Genomic DNA, 27,703 nt, shown 5'->3' on the forward strand with positions numbered 1-27,703 from the left:
CCTACTGTATATGCATTTGGCTTTGTTTTAGTCCAGAATAAATCTGCGTTCCAGATCTGTTTGAGACATCGCCCCCTCTAAAGCTTTATCTGTTGATGTCATTGTTGGAAAGTGAGTGCTTCACACACTTTCATCTTGTATAATTTTTTTCACCCATTTTATTAATTAATTACATCTATAAAACCTTATCACTACTTTACTGATGCTTGAAGTTTTGCCCTCCCAAGCACCATGAAAAGCCCACATACACAGTTGCTTGGCAAAACACAAGACAGAAGCGCTATGGCTGGCAGTGATAAAGGCTATCAGGCTGGAGAAACTCATAAAGCAGGAGCATGAACGGCAGATGAGTATTAATCCGTCAGTCTTCCCTCGCAGGCTGAATAACACATTCATACATTACAGTGGGCCGCAGCACTCTCTGCAGTGCTGTAGAGGCTTGGACAAATTATGGAAGATATCTTTGCAGAAATTCAGATGGACGTTTGGTGAGACACACAGGACTGAAATGGTTTCCTCAGAGAGGTGATATTTGACTGGAGGGATAAAGGTTGAGTTTTCAGTAAATATATGAAAGAGGCTAAGTATATTCGTCTTCAGCTGCTGACAGCCAGCTCACAGCAAGAGCCACAATAACCGGCCTGTTTATGATTCTACACATCACTAAAAACAAGCACATGTCCACAGCTACAGCACAGATCAGCTTCAACTGCAATACTATGTGCAAAACTATAACTGTTCAAAGTTTGGGGATGGCAAGATTTTCAAAATGCTTTTAAAATAAGTATATTATGCTCACCAGGGATGCATTTATTTGTTTATCAAATTGATATTGTAAATTAGTTATAACTGTTTGAATATATTTTTTTTAAATATAATTTATTCCAGTAATGTAAAGCCAAATTTTCATCATCATTACTCAGAAATCAGTCTAATATGCTGATTTGCTGCTCAAGAAACATTTCTTATAATTACCAATGTGGAAAACAGTGGTGCTGCTTAATATTTTCGTGGAAAAAAGTTTATTCCAGGATTCTTTGATGAAAAAAATTCAAAAAGCATTTATTTGAAATAGAATATTTTGTAACATTATCAATGTATTTACTGTCATTTTGATGAATTTAATGCATCCATGGTGAAAGTTAATTAATTATTAATAATAATGACCCCCAAACTTTTGAACAGTAGCGTATGCCAGTAATAGTGGCTAATGGTCATTTTAACACTAGCAATTAAAATATAACACATTCAATCATTTATCATCAGATTCCACAATAATACATTACCAGCAGATTCCACCTATTACAAAATGATATTATCAGATATTAGCTGGTACATTATGTGTGGTTATATTCTATCAAAAAAACGCTTCATGTGTTTAACGTGAAAAAAATAATAATAATACTGTCCTCAAATAAACTTTGTCTTGAAATCCAGGATGCTGCACACATACACAGCACATTATCATTATCCTACAAAAATCATTATATAAAGCAGACCTTTAAACAGCCAAAACATAAACTGTAAAATATTGTATCACAATAAAATCATGAAAACCATAAAGCAGTAAAACTGATATATCTATAGCTAAAGATACAGCCTTTCTTCAAGAATATGTTACCACTAATTATTATTCAGCATTCTGAACTAGTCGACTAGTAAATTTAAGAAACCCTAATATAAACTAATAACGTCTCCTATTATCACCTCCAGACTAAATAAAATGATCAAAAACAAGTGTGCGTAAGAACTCTCCAAAAACACACCAGAGGTCAGATTAGCGGTTTGGTTCTGGACTGAATTAGTCTTGTGTTGGTATAAGATATGAGAGTGTGACCTGCTAATGCTCAGGAAGGATCTCTTCACCCCTCCATTAGATGTGCTAAAGGCTTCCCGTCCACATGAAGTCACTCTGCATTAGCTAACAGGCCTGTTTACGCTATCGCTCGCCTCACCACTGGAGAACATTACTGCAGTCTTAAGATGGGGTGACCTTTGGCACGCAGAGAGAGAGAGGGGCACGGCATGTCTAAAGGAAACAGATGGAGGTTACGGCCTGTGGGAGACGTGAGTGAGGGGGGTGATGGAGAGAACCTAGAGAAAAAGACTCAATCCTACAGGGAGGTATCTGTCTTTATTAAGACTCCTGTGCTGTCTCAGTCCCTCGTGACTCTCTCTGATGACTCAGTTTCAGTCAGAAAGAGAAAAAATTACTTAGTACATGTCAGACAGTAAGAGCGCTCAACCGTAAAAACATCTGGTCATTAACTGAGCCATGAAGTTACTTTGAAGATTGTGTGGCCTCCAATAGCCAGTCTTTCTGCAGACCAAATCAAAGACACCAAAATCAGGACAGCTTCAATTTGTTCATGCACAATAAATCTAAACTCCAAAACAAGCACCATGACAAACATTTGCTGGTCAATGCTGCAGTACATAATTATTTTCAAGTTAGCCACACAGGAGCAGAAAAAAAAGTGTGTAGAACTTCATAAATGATTCTGTGAAAAAATTCTCACTTAGTAAAATTTTAATTAAAAAAACAACAACACAAAAAACACTAACCTGCATTTGCTCAAATATATTTGCATTAATTCAGCGCTCTACTTGCATGTTTACTTTAATGACCATCAGTAATTTAAAAAAATTCCATATGCACCACAAATGTTGGTGGGCCTGTTAATAAGGAACATAATGGCCGGTATAACCAATCTATGCAATTTTGTCAGCCTTAAAAAATAGATTTCAAAATAAATAAATAAAAAATCGTTACAAACAAAATCATTTAATTTACAATTTGTAAACACCAGAATTAAGAATTTGAAGGGGAAAAAAACATACTGTTCAAAACTTTGGGGTCAGTAAGATTTTATTTATTTATCTATAAAGAAATCAATAATTGTTTTCAGCAAGGATGCATTATATTGATCGCAGGAAAGACATTCATGATGTTATAGAAAAGATTTATATTTCAAATAAATGTTGTTCAATTGAACTTTCTATTCATCAAAGAATCCTGAAAAAAATATATGAGGGTTTTCCAAAAATATTAAGCAACACAACCATTTTCAACATTAAAAATAATAAATAATGCTTCAAATAAGCATGTTGAATAAGTTCTACAGGATCATGTGACACAAGACTGGAGTAATGATGTAAAAAAAATTAGCGTTGCCATCGTTGAATATCAAATATATTCAAACAGAAAAGTTATTTTAAATTGCAATAACGTCACTGTTTTTAATGTGTTTGTGATCAAATTAATGCAGCCTTGAACATAAGAGACCAAATCTTTGAAAGTTAGTGTACTAAAGCAAGTAACTACAAATAAACAACTAATACTGAGTAATGCTAATATGGTTACTGATTTATAGTAATACATCAAAAACTACAGTAGAATAATCAATGGAGAAAGCATAAGTTAGATATAAAAGTGTGTGTTTTACAAATGGTCTCCCCCAAAGTCCCTCTTTAGAGCTGAAGTACTTAACTTTTAACCTATTTATCCTACAAAATGTCGTGATGAGTTTTCCTGGGCCTGCAGCACTCGATGCTGACCCCACAGCCCTGCTCCTGCCATCAAACAGAGCTGTGGGTTTATATACCGCTGACCCGCTCCAAACAGCAGCTGCAGCAGTCTGACCACCACGGGACGCCCAGCTCTCTCCCATAGGAACACACATTCTTCACTTGCTCTACCTGTTCCTCACCACTGAAGCATTAAAGGAACAAAAGTCCTGTCCACAACTATAAGCACATCAGCATATAACGGGCATCTATTCAGTGTTCAGCAACTCGGCGCTGATGTATAACAGTGAGAACTATGCAGGTGTACAGAGCTTAGCCAAGCAAAAAACAGATCATTTACATACAAGTCTTAAAGTATGCATATTTCTGTTCTTATTGTGCACAAGTCATCAGTGCACGTTGTTCTAAGAAATAGACACTATTTTCCCCCCAATCTTTAGATGAAATGTACATTTTTATTTGTTGTTGTTGTATTTTTGTTTACTCGCATTTACTATCATTTAAAAATCAAATGTGAAAAAAATTAAAAGTTCTAAACAATATCAATTTAATTGAAAATATTTTAAAGGCTACAATTAAAAAAAAAGGCATAACACCCCCCCCTCACAAAATCTGTTCCGATTGGGAAATTAAAATCATAATTTAAAAATAAAATGTGACCCATTTGCTGGGAAGGATTAAATGCATCACTTCTGAAAATATTTTAAGACTCCATGAATAATATATCAAATGTATAATGCATTTTCTGTTTATAAATTCTGTAAAAGGTTCTAGAAAAATCATAAGTTGAGGTGAAAAATATAGAAGGTCTGCACCTTTTAAATAAATAATAAAAAAAAATAACATACATTTATTACAATAATATTACAGGTGTTAATCGAGACTACAATTTGCAAACTTGCAATTCAATCAGCTGCAAGTGGTATTAGGGCAGGGACATTATCATAAGAGAGAATTTGATTGGACCAAAAAAAATGAGTCATTAATATTTTAAAGTTCTTTTTAATTCTGCTAAACTTCTATTTAGAATTCTAAATTCTAGCACACAGATAGCCCAAAAGGTAAAAAGACATGAACTAAAAGCTACAAACACCCACTTCTGAATCACGACTTCAAAAGCAGGAGAGCAGCACAAAACATTCCCATAATCCCCCACTCCAAAATACAGGCAGACACAAACAAAGCTCTGAATGTGTGCGGTGCAGCTTTAGATTTCTCTGGCGCACGTCACCATGCTTTAGGTAAGACATGCATCACGGGAAAGTGTGCGTTTGCGTATGAGGAGGAGAGAGAGTGAGAAATGCTGCACTAACCTTCCGCTGAGAGAGGAACAATACGGCACCACGTGTATTCCTAGAGGCCCTTGCTCTCCTGAAATCTCCACCGTCTTTGTGACGCTGCTGCTGCACACACACAAGAACAAAACCCATCAGTCACAATATTAAGAAGTCAGACTGCACAACATAAACCCGTGTAAACTCACTGTCTCCTGGCCCTCAGATCTCCCACACGCGCGGGTGCAGAGCCGCCGTACATGTCTGTTACTCAGCTCTCTAGCACATGATCCTGTTTTCCTACATTCCCTGCTAAAATAGTTTCCATGATGTATTCTAATTTTCAAATGTTCCTCTTTTTTTCCCTGTTTTCCCCTTTTTCAGCAGTTAATGTTCTTGGCATGTGGTGTGATGATATAGCAGGAGTATAAGTGGATAACTGTGGACAGAACGGTTCGTTGCACTGCAGCGGCGATCATCCGCCTTTAATCCACAACTAATAGCTCTTCATGGTGGAATATTTGCAGAGTCATACATGAGCGAGTACAGTGAGCCACTGCAGGAGCTGAAGAGAGAGAGACAGGCAGAGACCGACCGACTACGGATTTGAAATTAAGCAAACATGACACACCAAACTGTTAGAAAGCATTTTATGAAACGGGTAATTCTGGAAGCTGATTGGTCAGTGCAGGATTTCATGTTTGGCTGGTTAGTTCCCAATAGTCCCTGCTGGTAAATGCTGTAACTACAATATCTGTTCGCAAAAAGCAGCTTTCTCCATTGAGCTTTGCAAGTAATATATATATATTGTTTTCATTGTATGAAAAAATGTTTAGGATACTGTGAGGATTAAAAAATATCTGTAAATTAATAAATAGCCTGTTGGTATTTAAAAAAAAAATCCCAATACTGTTAAAAATATTTGGGTCGGTAAGATTTTTTTGTATAAAAGTGAATGTATAAAACTAACATAAGGCTAGAATTGAGACTGGCAAAAACAAACCAACTAAAATCTGGAATGAAGTGAATGTGTCACAGAGCACTTTAGTTTATGTGCAAGCCATTCGTTTAGACTCGCATGTCGTCTGGAAATTAATGTGTAACCAAAACTGTCTCTACTGCTGTTATTTATTTATCTTTGCTTTTTTTGCAGTGAATTTTCTTGATCAGAAACTAGTAGCACTTAACAGAGAACGAGTGAGAGCCAGTCTGCATCGAGTCAACAAGAACAATGGTTTATAAAGTTTGATGCACTTGAAATAGTGTGCACACTACATACTAAGCCCTGAAGAGCCTCATCCCTGAGCTAGTCCTGAGACATAGCCTAGTGTAGATGATCAGCCCTGAAATAACTTCAAATACAACAAATCCTCGAATCCAAGGCTAAACTCTCAGAGGGAATTAATTTCACTTTTTCTAACGGATGTGTTTTTGCAGCATTGAGTAATGTATCACAGACGTATTCTCTCATTATAACAAAAAACATTCAGAGGAAATATATAGCAAGATGTACTGTATATCGAAAAACATCAAAAGCATGAAAAACTAAGATTCCTTTCTATCAGCATACTAAGATCTTCTGCAATAACCACTTAATGATCAGGGGCCGGTTGCACCAGCTGTACGTAAGTTACAACTTAGCCTAGTTTTGACGTAAATGGGCACTAAGTTACAACTTACGCACTACTAAATATGTGTTCCATCACACTTAGTTGAAGTGTAACTCTATGTATAAACTAAATATTTACGGAAGCAGGAGTAACGGTTGGAATAAAATATCAGACTGAGTGAACTGCATCAATATACTCTTCTTTTACCCGACAACCTTCAATCCTTTAGGCATATATGCGGCTGACATTTACACTCATGTAGCCTACATATTAATAGAGAGAACAATATGTGAATAAACGTACTTTGTTTTTATTAGCACGTCTTTAGCACCCCATCTACACCGTGCCTCATGTGTGTTGTGCATGTCAGATGAAATAATAAACAAATGGCATTTCTTATGGTTTTTTTTTCTTTCGGTATTTATTGATCCTTATTTATTTAAATTAAAGTTTCTGAATGTTATTTACATACAAAATATCTTACATAAAGACTAATGTTATTACTGTATCGTTTTTAATGGAAACTTGTTTTTACCGTTAGTATACGTGAGGCAAAAGAAGTTAGAATAAATTTCATAGCATTTAATCAAGTTCTGCTCGCGTATTTGAAGGTTTATATTGGATGATTTAGGGTAAAGGTTATATTATGCGACTACGCATTACTTCACAGAGAGCTTACGAAGTACTAGCTACGTCCTGCCTTACGAACAACTGGTGCAACCAAATAATGTATACATTTAGTTACAAACTAGCTAGTAGTTACTAAGCCTCTAGTGTGGACTTAACATTCTAATTTAAAAACGAACTTACGAATGGCTGGTGCAACTCTACCCAGTTGTATTGCTATAATGCCAGTGCTCATGTTATCTAAAGGCTTTGAAGGACGCACTGTCTCTTTGGTCTCTGCAGTGATTTCCAGTCAGGTGTGAGTGAGCATGAGGTGGTAAAATAAAACACTGCAATTTAAAGAATGTGTGGAGAGTCTCTCTTTTCCTGAGGCCTTAAGCTGCAACTCTCCCAAACAGGCATCTAGCCCAATAATTTACCGTGTGTGAGGTCTTAATGACCCCAGCAGGCTGACCACACACACACACATACAAACATAAATACACCCTTCTCCAAGCTCCTGTTTGACTTTAATTCTCTCATTTTTCCTGAGGTATGTAGTGGAGATTGTGTCTGACTGTGTGTGAGAGTCTATTTGGAGAAAGAGCTGAGACTGTTGAGATGCTAATGCAGGAGAGAGCTGTCTGCCTAGAGCTCAGAAGACTCAACACTGATAAGCAACCCTAGCACAGATAACTCTGTCTGAGAGCGAGAGAGAGATGGGGTTTAAACACAATCACCATGAGATGGAAACCACAACAACAACAACAAAGGCGGAGGAAAAAACTGTGGTAAGCATGAGTAAATCCTGTGAAGTGCAGTTTCATCAACTCACCAGAAGTTTCGTTAATCAAGGCCGGCTCAAATAAGAAATTTCAAAGAGACTCAGCTCCTTGAGGAGGGGCCAGGGAGCACCGAAGTAATTAGTCAGGCTTAAACGAGGAGGGGGGGGGACTTCCCAGTACCCTTCTATCTTGCACTCCCTCTCTCACTCTCCATTTCAAAATGTTGTGTCCTAAATTATGTACTATGCACTCATTCCATGCACTATGTGCTATTTGTTGTATGAATTTTCTAAGGTTAGAGGGACACTTCAGGGGCACTAGTCCCACTGTTTAGTCATCAGATGCCTATCAGCTGTCATCTTAGGAAATATTCTTAATGAAAAAGTAACTGATGTGGGAACTCAACTCACAATTGACTATCAGTAAGCCCCGCCCCGCTTAGTTACTGTTGCTCCCTCGGACAAACAAATGGAGTTGCTCACTGTCTTACAATGACAGCTGCAGTGTGAAGACCTTGTCCCACGATGTTTCTGCACAATTTTGGACACAGAAGGCCACCAAATGGGAATTAAATATTCCATGAAGGGATTTATAAAATATTACAGTGGGTATCTCGAAGCGAGGGTTTACAGATCACAATGCAAGCGGGAGAAGTCTCATATTTCGGTCGGTCATCGTGATCATGGATGACAACATTCAGGATCAACACTGTTCATGTATCGCAGGGTACGATTAAATTAATGTACATTTAACCAGAATAATATGGAGAGGCACTGAAATGTAGACCTTCGTTTATGTGTTTTTGACCTACACTGTACAAGACGCGAGAACAGTCCGCTATTTAGGCGTGTACGTTAGCATGGACTCACTAACTTTAACGTTAGCTAGTTTTAGCCAGAGATACCTTGTTAAAGCACAAGATAACATTAACGTTCTGCTTGAGCAAGTGAAAATTGTAAATTAATGAGTGTATGACAACCAGAAAATGAACGTTTTTGTCTTCATTTGTATTGGGGTTGAATGCTCAGGGACATTTTGCTCTGTTTTGTTCGGATTCAGGAAATGTAATAAAATAAATTATATTGCCCATCCTCTCAGGATACCTAGAATCAGTGTTACAAGTACCCCAGGCACATACTTTTTCCATTTTAGAAGCATAAACCCCATAAAACCGATGCGAGCTTAGGATCTTCCAATGTTTCTCTATGGCGCTGAAACCTAAAGATGTCCGAGTTCCGCTCCCCATGAAACTGATACTCGACTGCTATTGGCTAGTCTGCGTTCGAGGGGAGGAGCTTACCGATAGGTCAATTGAATTCAGTGCAGGTGAGAGGAACAGCACAATACTTTGTCTAATAAGCAAGCTAATACTCATACTAGCATGCAAATTTTATACTTAATTTATTTGTAATTCTTCTTATATTGTCACATTTAAAAGTTTGAGGTCTGTAATTTCTATTTATATATATATATATATATATATATATATATATATATATATATATATTTTTTTTTTTTCTTTTTTTTTTTTTCTATATCTATATTTTTTTAAATATCTTTTTTTTATTGTATCTATCTTTTCTTTGTGGAAATGATCACAATTTCCACACAAAAAAAAAAATTATCTCTTTTTTTGTTTTTGTTTCACAAAATCAGCAAACTGATTGATTGCTGAAGCAGCATGTCAAAATTCAGCTTTGCCATCACAGGAATAAATGACATATTATAATATATTCAAATAAAAAATCAGTTATTTTAAATTTTACAATTATATTTTATTTATTTTTTTAATAATTTAAATATATTGAAATGTAAATATATTTTATAACTTACATTTTATATTAAAAATTCACATACAAAAGCTACAATTTCACACAGTCGTGCCCAAATAAGGTATCTTAAGAGGCAGCATAATGAAGTTCGGACCAGTCCTACAATAACGATTGTTGGGGCAGCCTTTCTATGATTTGGAACAGAGCTCAGAACCCTCGTTTCTTTCGTTCATTACCTCACTCCTACTTTTCCTCTTTGGTTAAACATCCAGCATCAATACGCAAACAAATAAATGGTGAAGAAAGCCTGTCACATTGTCTAAAGATGAGGACAGCGGATGAAAGCATGGCTGTGAAACAGGAAAGGGGCACTTGAGCAGGTGTCCTCTTTATTTACCTGCTCTCTCTTCCATACAGACAGAAGGTACAAAAAAAGGGAAATAAAAGGCAGAAAGGAATAAAAGAGAGCAAATTACCAAAGCTCTCTCGTCTTTTCAACTCTCCATCTTCAAAGTGCTGAGCTTCAGCAGCTTTGCACAAATTGTGATTGTGTACGGGCCGAGTGTGGGCCCGCTTCGCTAAGAGTTCCTAGAGAAACATGCGATACTTCTCCTCTGAATGAAGGACTATTTGAATACAGTTGCCGTTTCTTTATGCGTCGACTATTGTGTTGTGGATTCAGAGATGTCTGATGTAGGTTGGAGAGGATTGAGTAATGGAAAATGTATGTGAAGAGGTGTGAACAAGGCTGTGTGTTTACCTGCGAGTGTTTAACCCAGAGTAAAGCTCCCCTACAGGGCTGAAATAATCCTGCTATTCAGAAGGACTTTAATTCGGCCTCACAATCAGGGATCCAGTCACTCAACAGGGATGCAGAAAGCACCGCATGTACAATCACGCCCTCAGTCTCCAGCGGCTAATACGCCAGACTCACAGCATTAAAGGATGACTAATTTTAAACCAGTTTACCATCGGAATAAATACTTTCTAAAACAGCACTTTGCTAACACAAAGGTAATTGGCAGGTTACTTTAAAGAAACGCTTTGTCTTAACTGCTACTCATACAGAAATGTTCAAAATGATTTTTAACTAGAGCATGTACTGCATCTATCCCACACGTCTGATTAGCACAGTAATTCTGATGCTTAACGTACTTACGGTAACACACTAACAATGGAGACCCATGGGACAAACGTTTTCAGCGTATTATATGAGCTGTGAAGATGTTTTCAGTACAGATCAGTATACTTGCATGACATTCCTTCCACCAGGATGAGCCTAGGATGCCAAAGATGCTGTCAAAAGACATTAAAGTGATAGTTCACACAAAAATGAAATGTATCCTTATTCGCCTTATTTCCATACAATATAAGTGGATGGACACCTCTCAGGGTCCAAAACAAGTTAAAATGAGCACCATAAATGTGGTCCATCTGACTGCCTTTTACTGGTTTTCCCAGTCATATTATAGATTTGAAGTATTTCCACAAAAGCTCTCAAAATGTGCAAGTTTTGATGTCAATGCCAATGACAACTATTAAGTGGCGTGCGAGTCATTGGTGTCAAACTTGACTAATCTTGACACAACACACATGACTTAGATTTGAGAGCTATGGCAGAGAGGAAGATAACCATAAAGGGATAGTTCACCCAAAAATGTCAAAATTCTGTCATTACTCACCCTTCTGTCGTTCCAAACATAGGAGACCTTCGTTCATCTTTGGAACACAAATTAAGATATTTTTGATGAAATCTGAGAGCTTTCTGACCCTGCATAGACAGCAAGTGAACTACCACATTCAAGGCTCAGAAAAGTAGTAAGAAAATCATTAAAATAGTCCATGTGACATCAGCAGTTCAATTGTAATTTTATGCAGCTCCAAGAATTATTTTTGTGTGCAAAGAAAATAAAAATATTGTCAGTCTCCGCCACCATTCACGAGAGTACCACGACGCATGCATCTGCATTTCACTAAATTTCTCCTTTTGACTAAAACATCACGAGGGTGCGTAAACAGAAAGAGAATTGAAGTAGAAAATAATTTTATATTCTAAAAAGACTCTCATCACTCTTAAAAATCAAGGTTCTTTATTGGCATCTGTGGTTCAGCAGAACCTTTCCATTCCACAATAGGCCTTTATAGTAGAAAATGGTTCTTTAGATTTTTTAAATGTTCTTCGCTGAGAAAAAAATGGTTTTAAGAACTGTTCACCAAAAGGTTCTATGGGGAACCCAAAACTGTATTTCTACTGCATTTCTGCAACAATCCCCTTTTGGAACCTTTATAGTTATATTTAACTATTTTACGTTTTGGTGAATTGGTGGCTAATGAATCCACATGTATTCATATGAAAAGTTTACGCCCCACGGACAGTTATGTTAAGGGGTGGACATTTATACTTACTATTTTTTTTATTATTATTGTATGTTTCTATACAAATCACATCATGTGAATTCATATACAAAATCACCATCCCACAAAACTGTTGTTTTCCTATAGGATCGGCTGCTTAAACCTCTAATATAACTTCCACAAACCCCTGTGAATACTCTACAAACCTGTAGACAACAAACTTTAAAATTCCCCAATCTGAGATAACCTGAGATTCACATTCTGAGGTTTAAGCCTCCAGATTGAGCCGCAGGATGTATATAAGATGATCGCTGCAATGCTGCCAGTCAGACGCTTAAGCTCAGAATGGGGTTCTCAGTGCACCTCCCATCACCGTCGTCATCATCAAACCACCGTATCGATCAGACGTGGCACTGACACCGTCACAATGCGGCTCTAATCCACTACGATACTGACCGCTGAGCCCCAGATTACCAGCACCACCTCTTTTCATTACTTCAATTACCTTTCACTTGAGAACAGCTTTTGCTTAATTGATTCAAGAAAGATTGCATGCTTTCTATTAGAAAATCTTAAGAACCCAGGTATAATCTTGTGGCAGAAACTAATACAAGGCAAATCTTTGATACTGCTGTTTATCTTAGCCGAAATTAAAGCCCCAGAGGCGGCGTGTCTGAAATGTTATCCCGCAGACTGAATCGAGATCAGTTAAGAGGAAATGCGGAGTTAGACGCAGGAATCGGGCTCAACGCTGATGGGGTTAGAGTTTAAGATTTTCTCACTGTCTCTCTGATAAAGCGGATGGTTATCAGTGGGTGTGTGTGTGATTGGCAGAGAGGGTGATGATAAACGGGTGTCAGTGTGAAAGAGGCCCGAGGGGTTGACAGCAGGGAGTCAACGGCACAATGGCACAGCAGATAAGAGCGCACAGATGAGTCTGCGGCCCCTCAGAATGACTACACAGAGAAAGACAGACAGAGGAAGGAAGAGTAGGGAAAACAGACAGAGAGAGGGGCGAAAGGAACAAAGGTGGAGAAGTGAAGTGCTTATGGAGAAGGGGCCGCAGGGGCAGACACCGATGACACAATAAGATGATGAAGTGATGGGAAATGGAAACACAACAGACAGAGGTGCAAAAAGGCCAAATGAGACACATATACAAAGGAAATATAAAACAGTCTCAGAGAAATTAAGAGACTAGGAGGACAAAAGATAAAGACGAGAGCATTTCAGAAAACTGGAGCTTGGCAAAATATATTGAATACTGACAATATTTTTGCAAAGATTTTGCAGATGATAGAGTAGGCAAAACAAAAAGTCCATTAAGTTTTCTACTGAGCATTCTGTTTCAATGGATCTATTCAAAACTGCGATTACAGTATTTGAATCATTCAAAAAAATGACAGTAAAGTCATTTATAATGTTACAAATTTCAAATAAATTCTGGTCTTTTGAACTTTCTCAATCAAAGAATCCTGAACAAAAATTAATCATGATTTCCAAATTATTCCACATCGATAATAATAAAAATGATTTCTTGAGCAGCAAACCAGCATATTAGAATGATTTCTGAAAGATCATGTGACACAGAAGACTGCATAATGGCTGCTTTGCCATCACAGGAAATCATTTTAAAATACAAACAGTTATTATATTGCAATATAGTAATAATATACGAATGTATACGCATTTCACAATATTATTGTTTTGATCAAATAAATTGAATCTACTTCTTGAATGATGGTTTATCTAATTGAAAAGACACAAATACATCTATTTATTTAGATCTATTTTTGTATTTGTGTGTATGTTTTATAAAATAAACCATAATTTTAACAAGTCACAATTCCAAATGTAACAACTACATAAAATCTAGTTGAAAACAGTGTTGAATGCCATAGAAAGATTGGAAAATAGAGTTTGTTTTAGTTATATTGTTTAGCCCAAGAGCAAGTCTATGCATAGCTTAGACACAGCTAATAATACAAGTATAACTTAGCTTAACCGGCCTCATTTCTACCTGTAGTCCAAGTGTATGTCAGTGAGTCACATGATTCATAAGGACTCATCTGTGCTCGGAAATTACACTACTTCATCTCTTCCTGTTTTCTAGTTGACAATACAAGTCAATTCACACAGGGCATCGACCATTAAACCCAAGCAGTAAATTCCATAGTAAATCATTCGTAAAACGCAGTTTTGTCGTTTTCTCACAACAAACAAAGCAATGCATCCCTGTAGACTCCAGAGTGACAATTCACCCTGTAACTTTTTATTCAGTGGGAAAAATGATCAATATAAAGCTTTTGAGTCATGAATCAAGGATTTTATTATTATATTAACCTATATTTATTTACTATCATTATAGACTATTATTTTTATTACAATATCTTAGGACTATTTTTTTTTGTGGTGGAGTTTTGTGTTGTTGTTGTTTTTTGGGGGGTTCTTTCTTGATCTGGGCAGACGTGGTCACTTAAAACTCTTTGTCATAAAAGTTACGATTTTTCAGAAATTCTCATTTTGTGTTTCACGGACGAAAGAAACTCATACGGGTTTGAAACGGCATGAGGGTGGTTTGAACTATTAAACTATTCCTTTAGGTGACCAACCATAAAGCCACTGAACACTTTCTTGGAATTACACATTCCTACAACCTATAAATGTTATTAGTAAAGTGCTGTCCGTACTTATGGCTTTCAATTTCTAGATTCAAAGTGCACGTGATAATTCATTTTTTCCCTCTCAATTTCAAGGATCATTTGCCGAGAGCAGAGAGCATACAGCATTCCTCACAGTGATGGCACAGCCGGTTGCTATGGTGAGAGGCTGGTAGAAGAGTCACGCTGTGAGGATGTGACCCTATCAACCCTCCTTACTGTCCGTCTGTGCTCTGAATGTGTTTAGGGGAATATTTGACTCCCTCACGAAATGCATTCTGTGCAAACAGGAGATTGTGAACAAAGATAAAACCTTAAAGATCTACAAATTTGTATAGAACTTAAAAGAATAATTCACCCAAAAAACTGCGCACCCTCAGGCCATTCAAGATGTAGATGAGTTTTTGTCTTTATCAGAACAGATTTGGAGAAACTTAGCATTGCATCACCTGTTTGTAACTGGATCATCTGCAGTGAATGGGTGCCGTCAAAATGAGAGTCCAAACAGCTGATAAAAACATCACAATAATCCACACCACTCCAGTCCATCCATTAAAGTCTTGTGAAGCTGTTTTTGACTAGAAAACACAGCCTCCAGCTAATAAATGAGTCCTCTATCCATGATATTGCTTTCTCTAGTGAAAAAGTAATCTCGTCTGAATCAGCAGAGAAATATGCACAGATCAACCACCATTTACAAGCAAAATCAGTCCGAAATCTTTCTATACAAATACACTGGTAGATTTTGGTGTGAGAGGACAACAGGGGATGGACTTTTTCACTGGAGTAAACATTATTATGGATTATGGGCTGGTATTTTGGTCAGAAGCGACAGTTTAAAGTTAAAGGGATAGTTGGAAAAAAAAGCGATCTAAACAATGAGTGACGTATACGAGCGACAGATCGCTTCAGCGCATTCGTCTACTGTGCCAGAGTAGGTTGACGCGTCACTTGCCGGATGTTGTGAACGCGCTCCGGACAGTTGGACATTGTGGTGGATCAGAGGTAAAAAATTCTATAAATACTGTTCAGTTCTTGCACAGACCGATTGTTTCGTGTTTTAAGAGCTCAATGAATCGCCACGAGCTGCAGGTTTTAATCTGGTTTTGTCTGTGTTTGTTTTTTTTTACTCTCAAAGCCGTGGGTCCCATTTTCATTTTTTGGGTGAACTATCCCTTTAAATTGTCTTAATGATGGATTTGTTTCTTACAAACATGCAGCTTTTCACTTTAAAAGACATTAACTGATGGACTGGAGTCTTGTGTTTTACATGTGGGTAATTGAAATGTTTTTAACAGCTGTTTGGACTCTCATTCTGACGGCACCCATTCACTGCACAGAATCCATTGGTGAGCAAGTGATGAGCGAAATTTCTCCAAATCCGTTCTGATCAAGAAAAAAACATCACCTCCATCTTGAATGGCCAGAGGGCGAGTACATTTTCAACCAATATTTGGGTAAACTATTCCTTTAGTTACCTAAACAAATCTCCAATATATTTAGAAGCTATTATAACACAAAATGTAGTATTTCCAAAATCACCAGAAGGCATAAATTAACATATGACGTCCAATTTTACTAAATTGAATTGAAAAATTCAATTTAGTAAAAACCTGCCAGCAGTGATGATTGATTGTAATGTACTAAATCATTTTGCTGAAGCCTGGACAATATGGCCACTAAGGGAGCATAAGTAGAATAAAAATGGAAAGACAATAAAATGTTTTGTTTTGCAAATCGATAGATTACCTTAAAGAAAGCACGATTCAGTGGCATTCATACCACTGTGGTCCTGTCTGATGTGTGTGTTTGAGTGTGTGGAAAGAGAGAGTGCATCAGAAGTGTGGATCAGAGGTACTGAAGGCCAGGAATGAGCCCAGACTCTAATGTTCAGATGCGCTCTGGGATTCAGAGGAGGTTGGCGAGAGAGTCTCTAATCCCAGACTGGCTCATTAGTCATCTCTCTCCTTGATTAATGCATGTGTTTGTTTGTGTTGTGTGAGCCCTTCCCCTCTGCTTTCTGAAGCTGCTTAATGAATAATCATTTTATATGCAAGTGCCACAAAGCCTTGATCTTCTCAATGAGGAGCAGGAAAATTGGGATGTTAGCTAATGATATGATATGAGGGGGAAAAATAGCACATATTAAACAACAAAAACATATACAGTACAGTGAGGTCTAAAAATACTATTATGTAAAATGATGAAAGGATATTTTAAATTCTGAACTATTTCTAGATCAAGAGTGAAATAAGTAAATGTATGTCACTTATAGTGTCTCTGCACATATGTTCTTGTTTCCACTCATTGCTCAAGATCCTCTTTGGATCATTTTTCAATCATGTCGAAGAACATGATCACAAGGTGTCATACACATTTGTAAAAAAAAAAAAACAACCTGCACAATTTTTTTAATTCAACTTAAAACTGTTCAGCTGATAATCAAATTTGTAAAAATGTAACTTATATTATTAAACCACAAAACAATGTAAAAACAGAAGCATTTTCACTAGTGGTCTGTTTGGATCAGACTTTAAACAATACTGTTAAAAAAATGTGGGTCTTTTTTTAATGCTTCTATTATGCTCACAATTAATTTGTCTGCATTAATTTGATTTGAAAAACACTGTAATATTTGTGAAACATTATTACAATTTAAAAATTTGCTCCAGTATTCAGAATGCAGAAATCAATCTCAAGAAATGTCTTATTATCAATGTTGAAACTATTGTGCTGCTTAATATTTTTGTGGGAACTGCAATACTTTATTTTTTTCCCCCCAAAAAAAGTATTTATTTGAAGTATAAATGTCTTTACTGTCACTTTTAATCAATTTAATGCATCCTTGCAGAATAAAAATTATTATTTATTTTGGAAAAAATACTTACTGACCACAAACTTTTAAACAGTAGTGCAAATGTGACACACACACACACACACACACACACAAACACACACACACACAGTCTTCTTACTTGACACTGAGAGGGCCAGATTTGCTGTTGCCAGTCACCTCGGCTGTAAAGTCCATGTCAGTCTGTACGTGCATTCCCTACAAAAACAAAGACAGATGCACAGAAACAGTGAGAAACAGCAAGAAAAGGAAACAATGTGCAAAATTCTTAAAAAAAGGACAACTGATAATTTAAATGCATAAAAAATATAATGCTTATGGTGGGATATGCGACTAGACAACCAAATATGTCCGTTTGATGCAAATGTTCATAAAGCACCATTTAAATGGCACAGATGGGATGCAAGAATGCATACTTTATGTACACCCCTAAAAAAACACTTACAAAGAACATACAGAAATAAAATACATTTAATGGTAAAATAAACAGGCAATAAATGCAAATGCTAGCTAATGACGAGCAAAACGAGTCTACTTTATGTCTCCCTTCGAAAAAGATCCACATAATAGGACGTTATTTTACTTTCCAACTAGTTGCAAAGGCTCAAGGGAGGAATTTCCTCTGACAGAAATGGCTGCTGATTTGAGCATTAAAAGACCATTAGAGCGGATGTGCCAGAACTGATGAATTTCTCTCAAGAAAAACACCAAATTTATCTCATGTCAGGATTTGAGAATGATCATTAGTCATGTAGCTGCTTTTACTAGTGCAAGGGTGTGTGTGTGTCGCATTATGCTTGACAGTAATTACAAGTATGTACCACGTATGTGTGTAAATGTGGTTTGTAACAGGATAATGACTTGCACAAGTCATATCAACGTGTGTGTGTGTGTTTGTGTCCAATGAAATGCAGTAATGAATTGTATGTGGCATGTCAGGCTTCACTTGGATGGTTATGTTTGTACCGAAAACATCATTTAGCAGATGTTGTGCCAAGCTTAGCTGATTGTGCACACCGACATGGTCATTAATGAGAACAATGTAACAAACTGTGCGAAAACGCTTCTTTAATCAACCGAAAGGTGTCTTGTGACCACAGTAGTAATGTATTGTATGTAGTTTTGGGCTGGGGAGCTGGGGGTGACGTCCGTGGGGAGGGCCGGTCACTCAAAGGTATCGAGCAGCAGAAATGCATCATGCTGCCCTTCAGCTCTGACAGGAAGTGTGGCAGGGGTCAGCATGAGCAGAGAGCCCTAATGTACTTGCCTGTAACCTTTGACCCCATTAGCACCTGTCAATCAAACCCCTGCCTCTCAAAGTCCTTTAGAAAGCCAAAAGTGTGATTTAAGTAACGAGGTCAGGAGCTTTGAGAAGAAATGATCAGGATGTTTAATATACCACATGGCCGGCCCAATAATGCTCCATTTTCTTGCACATAGCCAGGAAACTCAATAGGTATGAGGCGTAACCTAAAAAGAGTATTTTGTTCCAAAGTGTTTTCTCACAATATTTTTTCAATACTTTAGGTGCTTATGTTTATGTGTGCATTCATATTATTATTAATCAGACAGAAAAAAAATGCTTTGAAAGTTATTCCACTGATATCATTGTTGTGCGTCATTATTGTTAAAGGGGTCATATGATACTATTTTAAAGATCATTATTTTGTGTATTTGGTGTAACAGAATATGTTGACATGCTTTAATGTTCAAAAAACACATTATTTTTCAAATACTGTACATTATTGTAGTTCACCTATGCCCCGCCTCTCTCAAACGCTTAGTTTTATACAAAGTCCCTCCTTCCGACAAGCATAGTCTGCTCTGATTGGCCAACTGGCACAGTGCATTGTGATTGGCCGAACACCACAAGCACGCGTCGGAAATGTAACGCCCCTTTCCATAATCGCAAACTTCAGCTTTCAAAGTAAATATTAAGACATTAAGCCTGAAAGGGGAACAGAGTTGTGTGACAGACACAGTGATGATGCTAGTATGTGTTTGGACACAAGCCACGAAACTGTCATCCATAAAATGCATTGCACAAATTCGAACATCTGGGTTGTGCTGTTGTGTTGTAAACAAATCTTAATGATTCCTAAATGCCTCTACTTTCTGAAGGCCAAATAAAGTGCTTTTGCTTTCACATAGAAACACACAGCGTCTCCCTGACATGGCTGCATCAACACTACTGCGCTTACTGAAACCACGTCTTCTTACTTTGTGTGAACATTTGGGCGGCATTACGCAAATATTTCCACATCGTGACGTAGACATGTGGGGCGTGTTTGAATGAGACGTTTTAGGGGGGCGTGGCACAGTCTTAACTTTTATAAAGAATATCTCTTTGGGTTTGAGACTTTAGTCTTTGCAACTTCAGGGATCTTATCTATGCACGAACAGCTTGTAACACTCCAAAGAGAAAGGAAAACTTGAAATCGCATCATGTGACCCCTTTAAGGTTATGGTGTGGACTTTGCTACTCTCTTATAGCCACAGTTTCTTTCATGTGTGAACAGAACTTTAAATGGATAGTTCACTCAAAAAATTAAAATTCTTCCTCTGCAAAGAACAAACCTAAAATTAACCAAGAATTCTGGTGCCAATCGACTTAAAATAAATAGAAAAAGTCATGGTTTGGAACAACTTGAGGGTGAGTAAATGATGACAATTTTAATTTTGGTTGAATTATCCAGAACTCTTAACTTGAACCAAACCAGTAAATAACTATAATTTGAACACACTTATGTTCAAAACACAAAGCAGCTCTAATGCCAACCTCATTCATAAGTATTTCCTATATGCAATGAAGTTAGTCAAATCATAACAGAGATCATTTATATTAAAAGTACAGTAGCAAAAAACATTTAATCCTAAGAGTCAACAAGAGGGAGGACAATGGTCTTGTAAAACTGATTTTCAACAACATTACAAGTACACTTAAGGCAAAAGTGAAAGATTTTAGACATCAAGATGTTCATGTAGCAGCTGTAAATCTGAAGACAGCTTAGTATTTACAATAAAGAAGTCTGGATGTAGGCTTGAATATCTCATTCCCTTGACAATGTGGCCTTTGTAACAAACACCAGCTTAGAAAACAGAGGTTAAGGCACTAAATAAACGGTTGCATGGTAAAAGCGTCTTCAATTGTCGACCCAGAAAAGACTACAAGCGTTAACTCTTCATCCTATCATCCTCCTGAAAGCTGACATTACCAGCATGTGCAGTTATGTCAGAACGCCTACCTTCATAGACAAGGCAGCGCAAACAATTAACCGAACAGTGACAACTGATGGCTTGTTCCCTTGTTAATACACACAAAACATCTTTTTAATGGGCACGCACAAGCTACATAAACGCCCACCAAAAAAATTCAAACAAGTGTGCGCCTGTGATTCATTCTCCTCTCATTTTTAATGATTAGTTTGTGCCGTTTGAGTCACGGTTTGATGCTGTTGCTAATTAAAGAACAAAAGCATTAATCTTGCGGCTGACTGATGATCTGATGAGCATGTCATGGGTTTTATTTGCTCGTAGTGCCTGATCTCCTCGTGCTGACCCTCATCGAATGAATGACACGGATGGAGCTGGCAGTAATGGAACAGTGCCGAACAAAGAGACGGCGACAGCCTTGACAGAGCCAAGAGGGGAAGCAAACACACTGGAGGGTATGATGGGATAAGCACCACATGCTGAGAGGGTTATGAGAGTTTGCTTGACTATATATAGGTGTTTGTTTCATTGTTTTAACCAAGTCAAACACTACATACACCTGTTTTCTAAATGAAGACATTTGCTCCCATTACTCATTCAAGCTTATGATGGCTATCAGACAATGAGTGGCGCAGTTTCAAATGTACACCATTACAATAATTACATTCTCCATTTAATATATGGACGAGACCTACAACTACATTGACAGCATGTTGTTGGGATTTAGGAAAATCAATGCAGATGTTAAAAATAAAAAAATAAAAAACACTTATCAAACATTTGGCCTACAAAGTAATCTGGAAATACAAAAAGGTGTTACCATGTTTTTGGAAATTTTACCCTGTTATTTGTAGAGTTCCATCCAAATATTACAGTATATGAATTGGGTAAATATTAAAGAGCCCCTATTATAGATTTTAGAAAATGACCTTTCATGCAGTGTGTAACACAGCTCTAAGTGACTGAAAACATCCTGTCGAGTTTTAAATCTGAAAGTGCACCGTGTATAAAGTTATTGTCTCTCAAAAGAAAGAGTCAACTCTGAATCATTGAAATGAGTCGTTTTTAAAACGAATCCCAAGCCGTTTTATGTTGACATCAACATGAAACATTAGCATATTGTCCACCCAATTGTTGGTCTTTTCGCGTTGGTCTGAATGAAAATGCAAATTCATTCTTTGCCACTAGGTGCCGCTTTTGGAGCGGTAGAAATAGCTGTGTCCCCGGTAACGCTGTACACAAAGCAGCACTGCGCTCACAAACACTGCTTTATCAGGCGTTACAGGCGAGATGACCAATCACCGCAGATTAGCATCACGCAAAAGGAGGGGTTTGGTAAAATGAATCATTAAACTAATCGTTTGGGAGTCGTTGAGCAAGTAAGGTAAGAATAAATGCATATAATAAGACAATAAAAGTGTTTTTTGACCTTGCATGCATGTCAGCCTATTGTTGGGGACTCCCAAAACCAAAATATGAACCTTTCATTACCCATAATAGGGGCACTTTAAAGCCTGGTTTCACAGACAGGGCTTAGATAACGATCAGTCAGTGCAACTTTCTTTTAGTTAAAATGGCTCAGACATGCATTTTAGTCTGGGACTAGGCTTAAGCCTTGTCTGTGAAATGGGTCAAAGGTATAATTTACTCCCCCAAAAAAATTACATTCTGTCATCCTTTGCTCATCCTCATGTCATTTCAAACCCATAAAATTTGTTCATCTTCAAAACATAAATTAAGAGATTTTTAATGAAACCTGACAGATGTCTGTCGATCGATTAAAAGTTACACCAAATCTTTCAAAAAGGTTCAGCAAAAACATCAAAAAGTTCATAAAGTACATGGTGAAAGTGGTTTAATTAAAGTCTTCTGGAAAGACACAATTTATTCATATATAAACATTGATCAGCGCATAATAAAAATGGTAAACAAGCTCAAAATATGCTTGTTTACTGTGCTTTTACCAGCTTAATTACTTTTATTACTTCATTTATATAATGCATTAAAGTTTTGTTGGAATAGACTTTAAACGTGTGGAAAGAGATCTCTCAGGGTACATTAAAATATCTTTATTTGTGTTAAAAAAATGAACAAAACTTGTATGGGCTTTGAAAAACATGAGGTTGAGTTACTGATAAGAGATCTCATTTTTGGGTGAACTAACCTTTTAAGTTCCATCGAAGTACCATAGTATTTGACACTCATAGTGCCAAGTTGCTGACGCATAGCAATTTAGGTCTGTTACTCACATTAAGCTATCATGTGATTTCACATACTTGGAATATAGTGCATAAGCTGTATGGACCACTTTTTTGAGTTTGGAAGTACAATTTCATTGAGTGTGCCCTGTAAGTTTAGCAGACGAAAACAAATACGGAGAATCAATGCAACAATCACAAAATGATTAAGGGTAATGTTGAGTAAACAATGACAACAAATTCCTTTAAGAGGACAGAGAATTTAAACCTTATTCAGTTGAACAAAGGAGAGTCAAAGAGTTTATAAGATGTGTCTGGTCATGTGTCTATTCCCATCGACACAGCAGGTGACCCACGAGCAAAGACGGTAAAAACCTCTGTCAACAATATACAACCAATTCCTCACAGGAAGCGTGGTGTTGTTTACCATCAAACACACACACCCCCCACAGGAAGAGAGGCATCACAGCTCCAACAAGTGATACATTTAAAGTATCACTTCTTGGTGACTATTAAACCCACAGGGTTCAAGATACGAAAAAATACTCCCAGAGCAATTAGCAGTCTCTGAGATCCTCCCAGAGGACGACTGTTCTAATGATGGCAGAAAGAGACAGACAAATAAACATGCATGTGACAGATCATAAGACCAGAAAGCTTACAGGAGATGTGAAAACATGAAAAAATACTTGGTTTTGAAAATAACTGATAATGAGAGATGGATGCACAAAATCAAAAATGCTGACAGTATTTGTTGGAAGTGATTAGCAATCTCTCCATTTTTTAAGATACTGGTTAGTTTGAATGAAAAAAAAAACAGTGGGATTCAAGCTGGGTAATGTACTGAACATTTAGTGGTGATTAAACTTCCATTAGTTAAAGATGACCACCTAAATGCTGGAATAAAACGGCAATAATTATCCGAAAGAATTGTTGCGTCCAAACTAATTACATCTCAAAATCACTTAAAATAATGGCCTGTGAAAGCTCAAATAGAGTCTGCGGGAAATTCTGGATCAATGACACCCACCAATTTGGCTTTTAAGATCCTTTCAAATGGGTTAGTTCAGCCCTTCTTTTGTCTTTGGAGAGGGAAGAATATTTTTCTGAAAAGTTTAAAATATCTGCCAGTGCTCCTCAGTGGGAGGCGAGGGCAAATCCAAGGGCCGTTTCTCTCCACCACTTACTTCTGCCGAAAAGGGCAAGTGACAATCTGAACAATTACAAAGGCCTATTACCTCAATCAGGTATAGAGTAGTGTGGACCCTCTCTTTCTCTGTCCATCTCCCTCCCTCTCTGGTGGTTTTCAGTATAGAAGGGTGCAACTCTGAGTGCATTAGTGAGCTCTAACCCTGTCATTTCTCAGGCACACTCACTTATTACGGACACGCCGCATGTTCCTGCAGCCAGGAGGAGGAACACGCAGAGCAGACAGGTTCAGTAGAGAAGAAAGAGAGAGGTGGAGATGTGTGAAAGACCATGAAGAATAATGGTAGGTCAAAGAGAAAGAAAGAGGCTGTTCTAAAAACCTAGTCAACAGCCCTTTAGGACAGTGTGCCATTCAGAAAATAACTGAAAATACCTTTGAAATTACAATTAAATTCCAGAACATGGTCATTCAAATTAACTAAAATTACATTAAAAACTATTTTATTTCATCTAGTTGAAACAGCAAGTAAATGGAATTAAATACAGATCTGCTTTTTATTTTCTCTATTCTAAAACAGCAATTCTAATTCTTTAGGAATTCTAAAAATAGCAGTGCTGTCAAACGATCGCATCAAATAAAACATTTTGTTTATATAATATATGTATGTGTATTGTGTACATTTAATGTGTATATGTATATACACACATTCAGTATATATTTTGTAAATATTTACATGTATATACATTTATTTATTCATATTTTTATATTGTATATAAATATATTTAATATATAAACAACATTTTTATTAAATATATACTTGCAGATTTACATAATAAATATACACATTATGTAAAAAAATTATCATTTATCATTTCACAGCACTGATATATATTTATGGAATTGCTTTTCATGACAGGATTTCTTCTCGTCTAACTTCTATTAAAATAGCAGCAGTCGAATTTATTCATAGGTTTTACCTAATGATACAGAATACAGTTTCATTTAGTTCATTTAGCCATTGAGAGAGATCTGCCTCAAATGTCAAAAACAGGGAGTGAAAAATCCCAGTAATGGTCTTCTGCTACATTTTCTAGGTTTCTTTGCCTGGCTTTTCTTTGTTCAGGTTCTCTCTCTTTCTGTCACACACAAACACATATCTCCTCCAGCTGTACATAAGCCTTCATCAATGAAAAGTGCCAGTTTAATTACACCCAATGGGCTGAAAGAGAGAGACGGAGAGGGAGAGGGAGAAAGCGAGAGAGAAATTGATGTTAATTGGGGGTTTGTGAATGAGAGGCTGTTGGATTAAAAGCAGAGCCGTTTTAATTTGAGATCATGTATCCCTTTTGAGTGTCGTTTTAAAGAAGCTCGCGAGTGCACAGATTCACTGAGTTCACACTACAGGCAGGAGTCTAAGACAGCGTGAGGCTGCGCTAATCAGGCACAAGTCAGGCCGTGACGTCACAAGGTGTCTCACAAACACATGGAAACATACTCATCTTTATGCAGATGGATGCTAGGATGCAAAAACACACAATCAAGCACAAAACCACTGATGCAGGACAGAGCGGCATGATGGGTTTATACCCTATGAGAGAAGTAATGTGTCAACAGATATCAAAAAACGTAGAAGTAAAGATTGTTAGGTCACAACTTGACGCATTAATATAAAACTCACAGGTGAACTATTTTGATATTTAGTGCTTTTTACATCAAATGTGGCTTAGAATTTATGCCAGATTTCACTCATTCATTTGCAATGAATGTTGCATCAAGCTTCATTTAAAAAGAAAAAAAAATACTATCTTTCAGTGGTAAAAACTTTAACTTCACTGGACCAAAATATGCATTACTGCACAATATTCTAGTATATAAAAGATTGTCATTGAACAGTCAGCAAAAATCACTGTACATGTTAATGCAATTTCAAATTATTCATAACATGTAATAATGTCATACATACTGATTTATGTGTATTTTATCCACATTTATGTGTTAAGCGTTACACAATTCGTCTTTCTGTGTAAACTGAGGTCAGAATGTCACCTGTGGCCCTTAACTACCATTGCAGTGACATCACGCATTAAATTTCATGGCTGAGAGTAAAGTGAAACTAATACTGCCATATTTCTTCATGTAAGTTTGACACAGTGAAAACAGAGTCGAGATGTGAGGAGTTCGACTACGCCGGTCACTCAGCATTACTGATATTCTAGGGTGTGCTGTAAGAGTTGAACCTGTTCTCCAAATCCTGCTGGATACAGGTGTGGAAAAAATGTCTAATATCTGGTAAAGTGAGATTCCTTGGTGTTTTGCAATTTTTGAATTTTGAACTAGTGGCTATTTTTTCTAGAGCAGTCCTCTGAGCTTTACTTCTCCCCCTGCCACAAAACATAATACACACAAAAAACACCAAAGGAACAACTAGAAGTTTAGCAGGTTACTATGAATTAATCAGCACATATTAATTTTGCATGGACAACTCCCATATGTACATAGCACACGACTAAACTAAGGGTTTGGGGGCCAGTAAGAATGTTTTAACAAAAGACCAAATCAAAACAAACTTTATTTTTTTCCAAGCAGTTCTCCAAGCTTGACTTTCTCCCCCTTTCATGTATCAAAAATAAAAAAAAATCAACAAACAAACAAAAAATAAAAATAAAAAAATTGTTTATGAGTTGAGTAGTCACACCTTTACATCTCCCACAAAAACAAAACGAAAAAACAAAACTAAATGAAACCACCAAACCAAAACAAAACAAAAATATTTTGTAAGGTTAAAAAATGTTTTTGTTGTTGTTTTTTTGTTGTTGTTGTTGTTGGTTTTTACTTAAAGTGTGGTCTTTGCCACTGGACTTCTGTACAAACACCAACAAGTGAGCACACTGATCCCAGGTGAGAGGGGTATGCTGCCGGCTGACCCTCTTGGAAACACTGCGCTGGCCAGTGGGACTGCAGGGTGAGGTCCCTGGGTTCACACTCGGACCACCAACATAACAACCAGCAATGAAAAAACAAATCCACATAACTAATTGGTTCTTATGGGACGTTCAGAGGGCATAAAAATAGACTAGGACACACAGGACAAATACATCCCTGAGGAATCTCCGTCTCTCATGACTAATACCTGTAGAAATGTATCTGCAAGTGACAGTTTCCAAGGTTACAAATATTATCTGCTGTCTCCATCCTCTAGAGTTCTGATTTCAAATTGAAAAAAATTATTTTTAAAGTGGATTTAGATAATAATGTGTGAAATGAATTTAGATGGTTTGTGTTCCACATCCTACAAGTGCAGGAAGGTGTACAGCACTATTCTGGAATGAATACTCTTCAGTATAACCTGTACACAAAAACCCAAAGAGCAGACTGAAACTGCCCGTTCCAAAGTGACTGACTGATTTTTAATTTATTTTATTTTTTTTACTTATTTGCAAAAGTTTGCGAACAGTATCAAATGGCTTTTTCTAACAAGATTATACTTTCAAGTTATTAAACTCTACTAGTCTGAACCACAGGGACCAAACCACAATTTGAAACAACATGACACATGAGCTCTCAGAAGTGCAGACCACTTGCTAAGCAAGTCTTCCCAAACAATTTGCATATGACTGCATTTATGAACAATCTACACAAAAACTTGTGTTGTATTTGATGAATAAGACCCAATACACAGTACTGAGGATCAATTAGTC

At 37.0% G+C, this 27,703-nt stretch overlaps 1 protein-coding gene across 1 annotated transcript in view; it reads right to left on the bottom strand.

The window, feature by feature from the left end:
• The window catches only part of LOC306877001 (partitioning defective 3 homolog B-like), a 298,887-nt gene that overhangs the window by 193,553 nt on the left and 77,631 nt on the right, over positions 1-27,703 (bottom strand). Inside the window, exons 6-7 of the mRNA XM_079428505.1 lie at positions 17,566-17,642; positions 4,842-4,931 (exon numbers count right to left, since the gene is read on the bottom strand). Coding sequence (XP_079284631.1) covers positions 4,842-4,931; positions 17,566-17,642 — 167 coding nt within the window. The remainder of the gene's footprint in view (positions 1-4,841; positions 4,932-17,565; positions 17,643-27,703) is intronic.

Source organism: Barbus barbus (genome assembly GCF_936440315.1).
Source record: "Barbus barbus genome assembly, chromosome: 11".
In the NCBI taxonomy this organism is placed as follows: domain Eukaryota; kingdom Metazoa; phylum Chordata; class Actinopteri; order Cypriniformes; family Cyprinidae; genus Barbus; species Barbus barbus.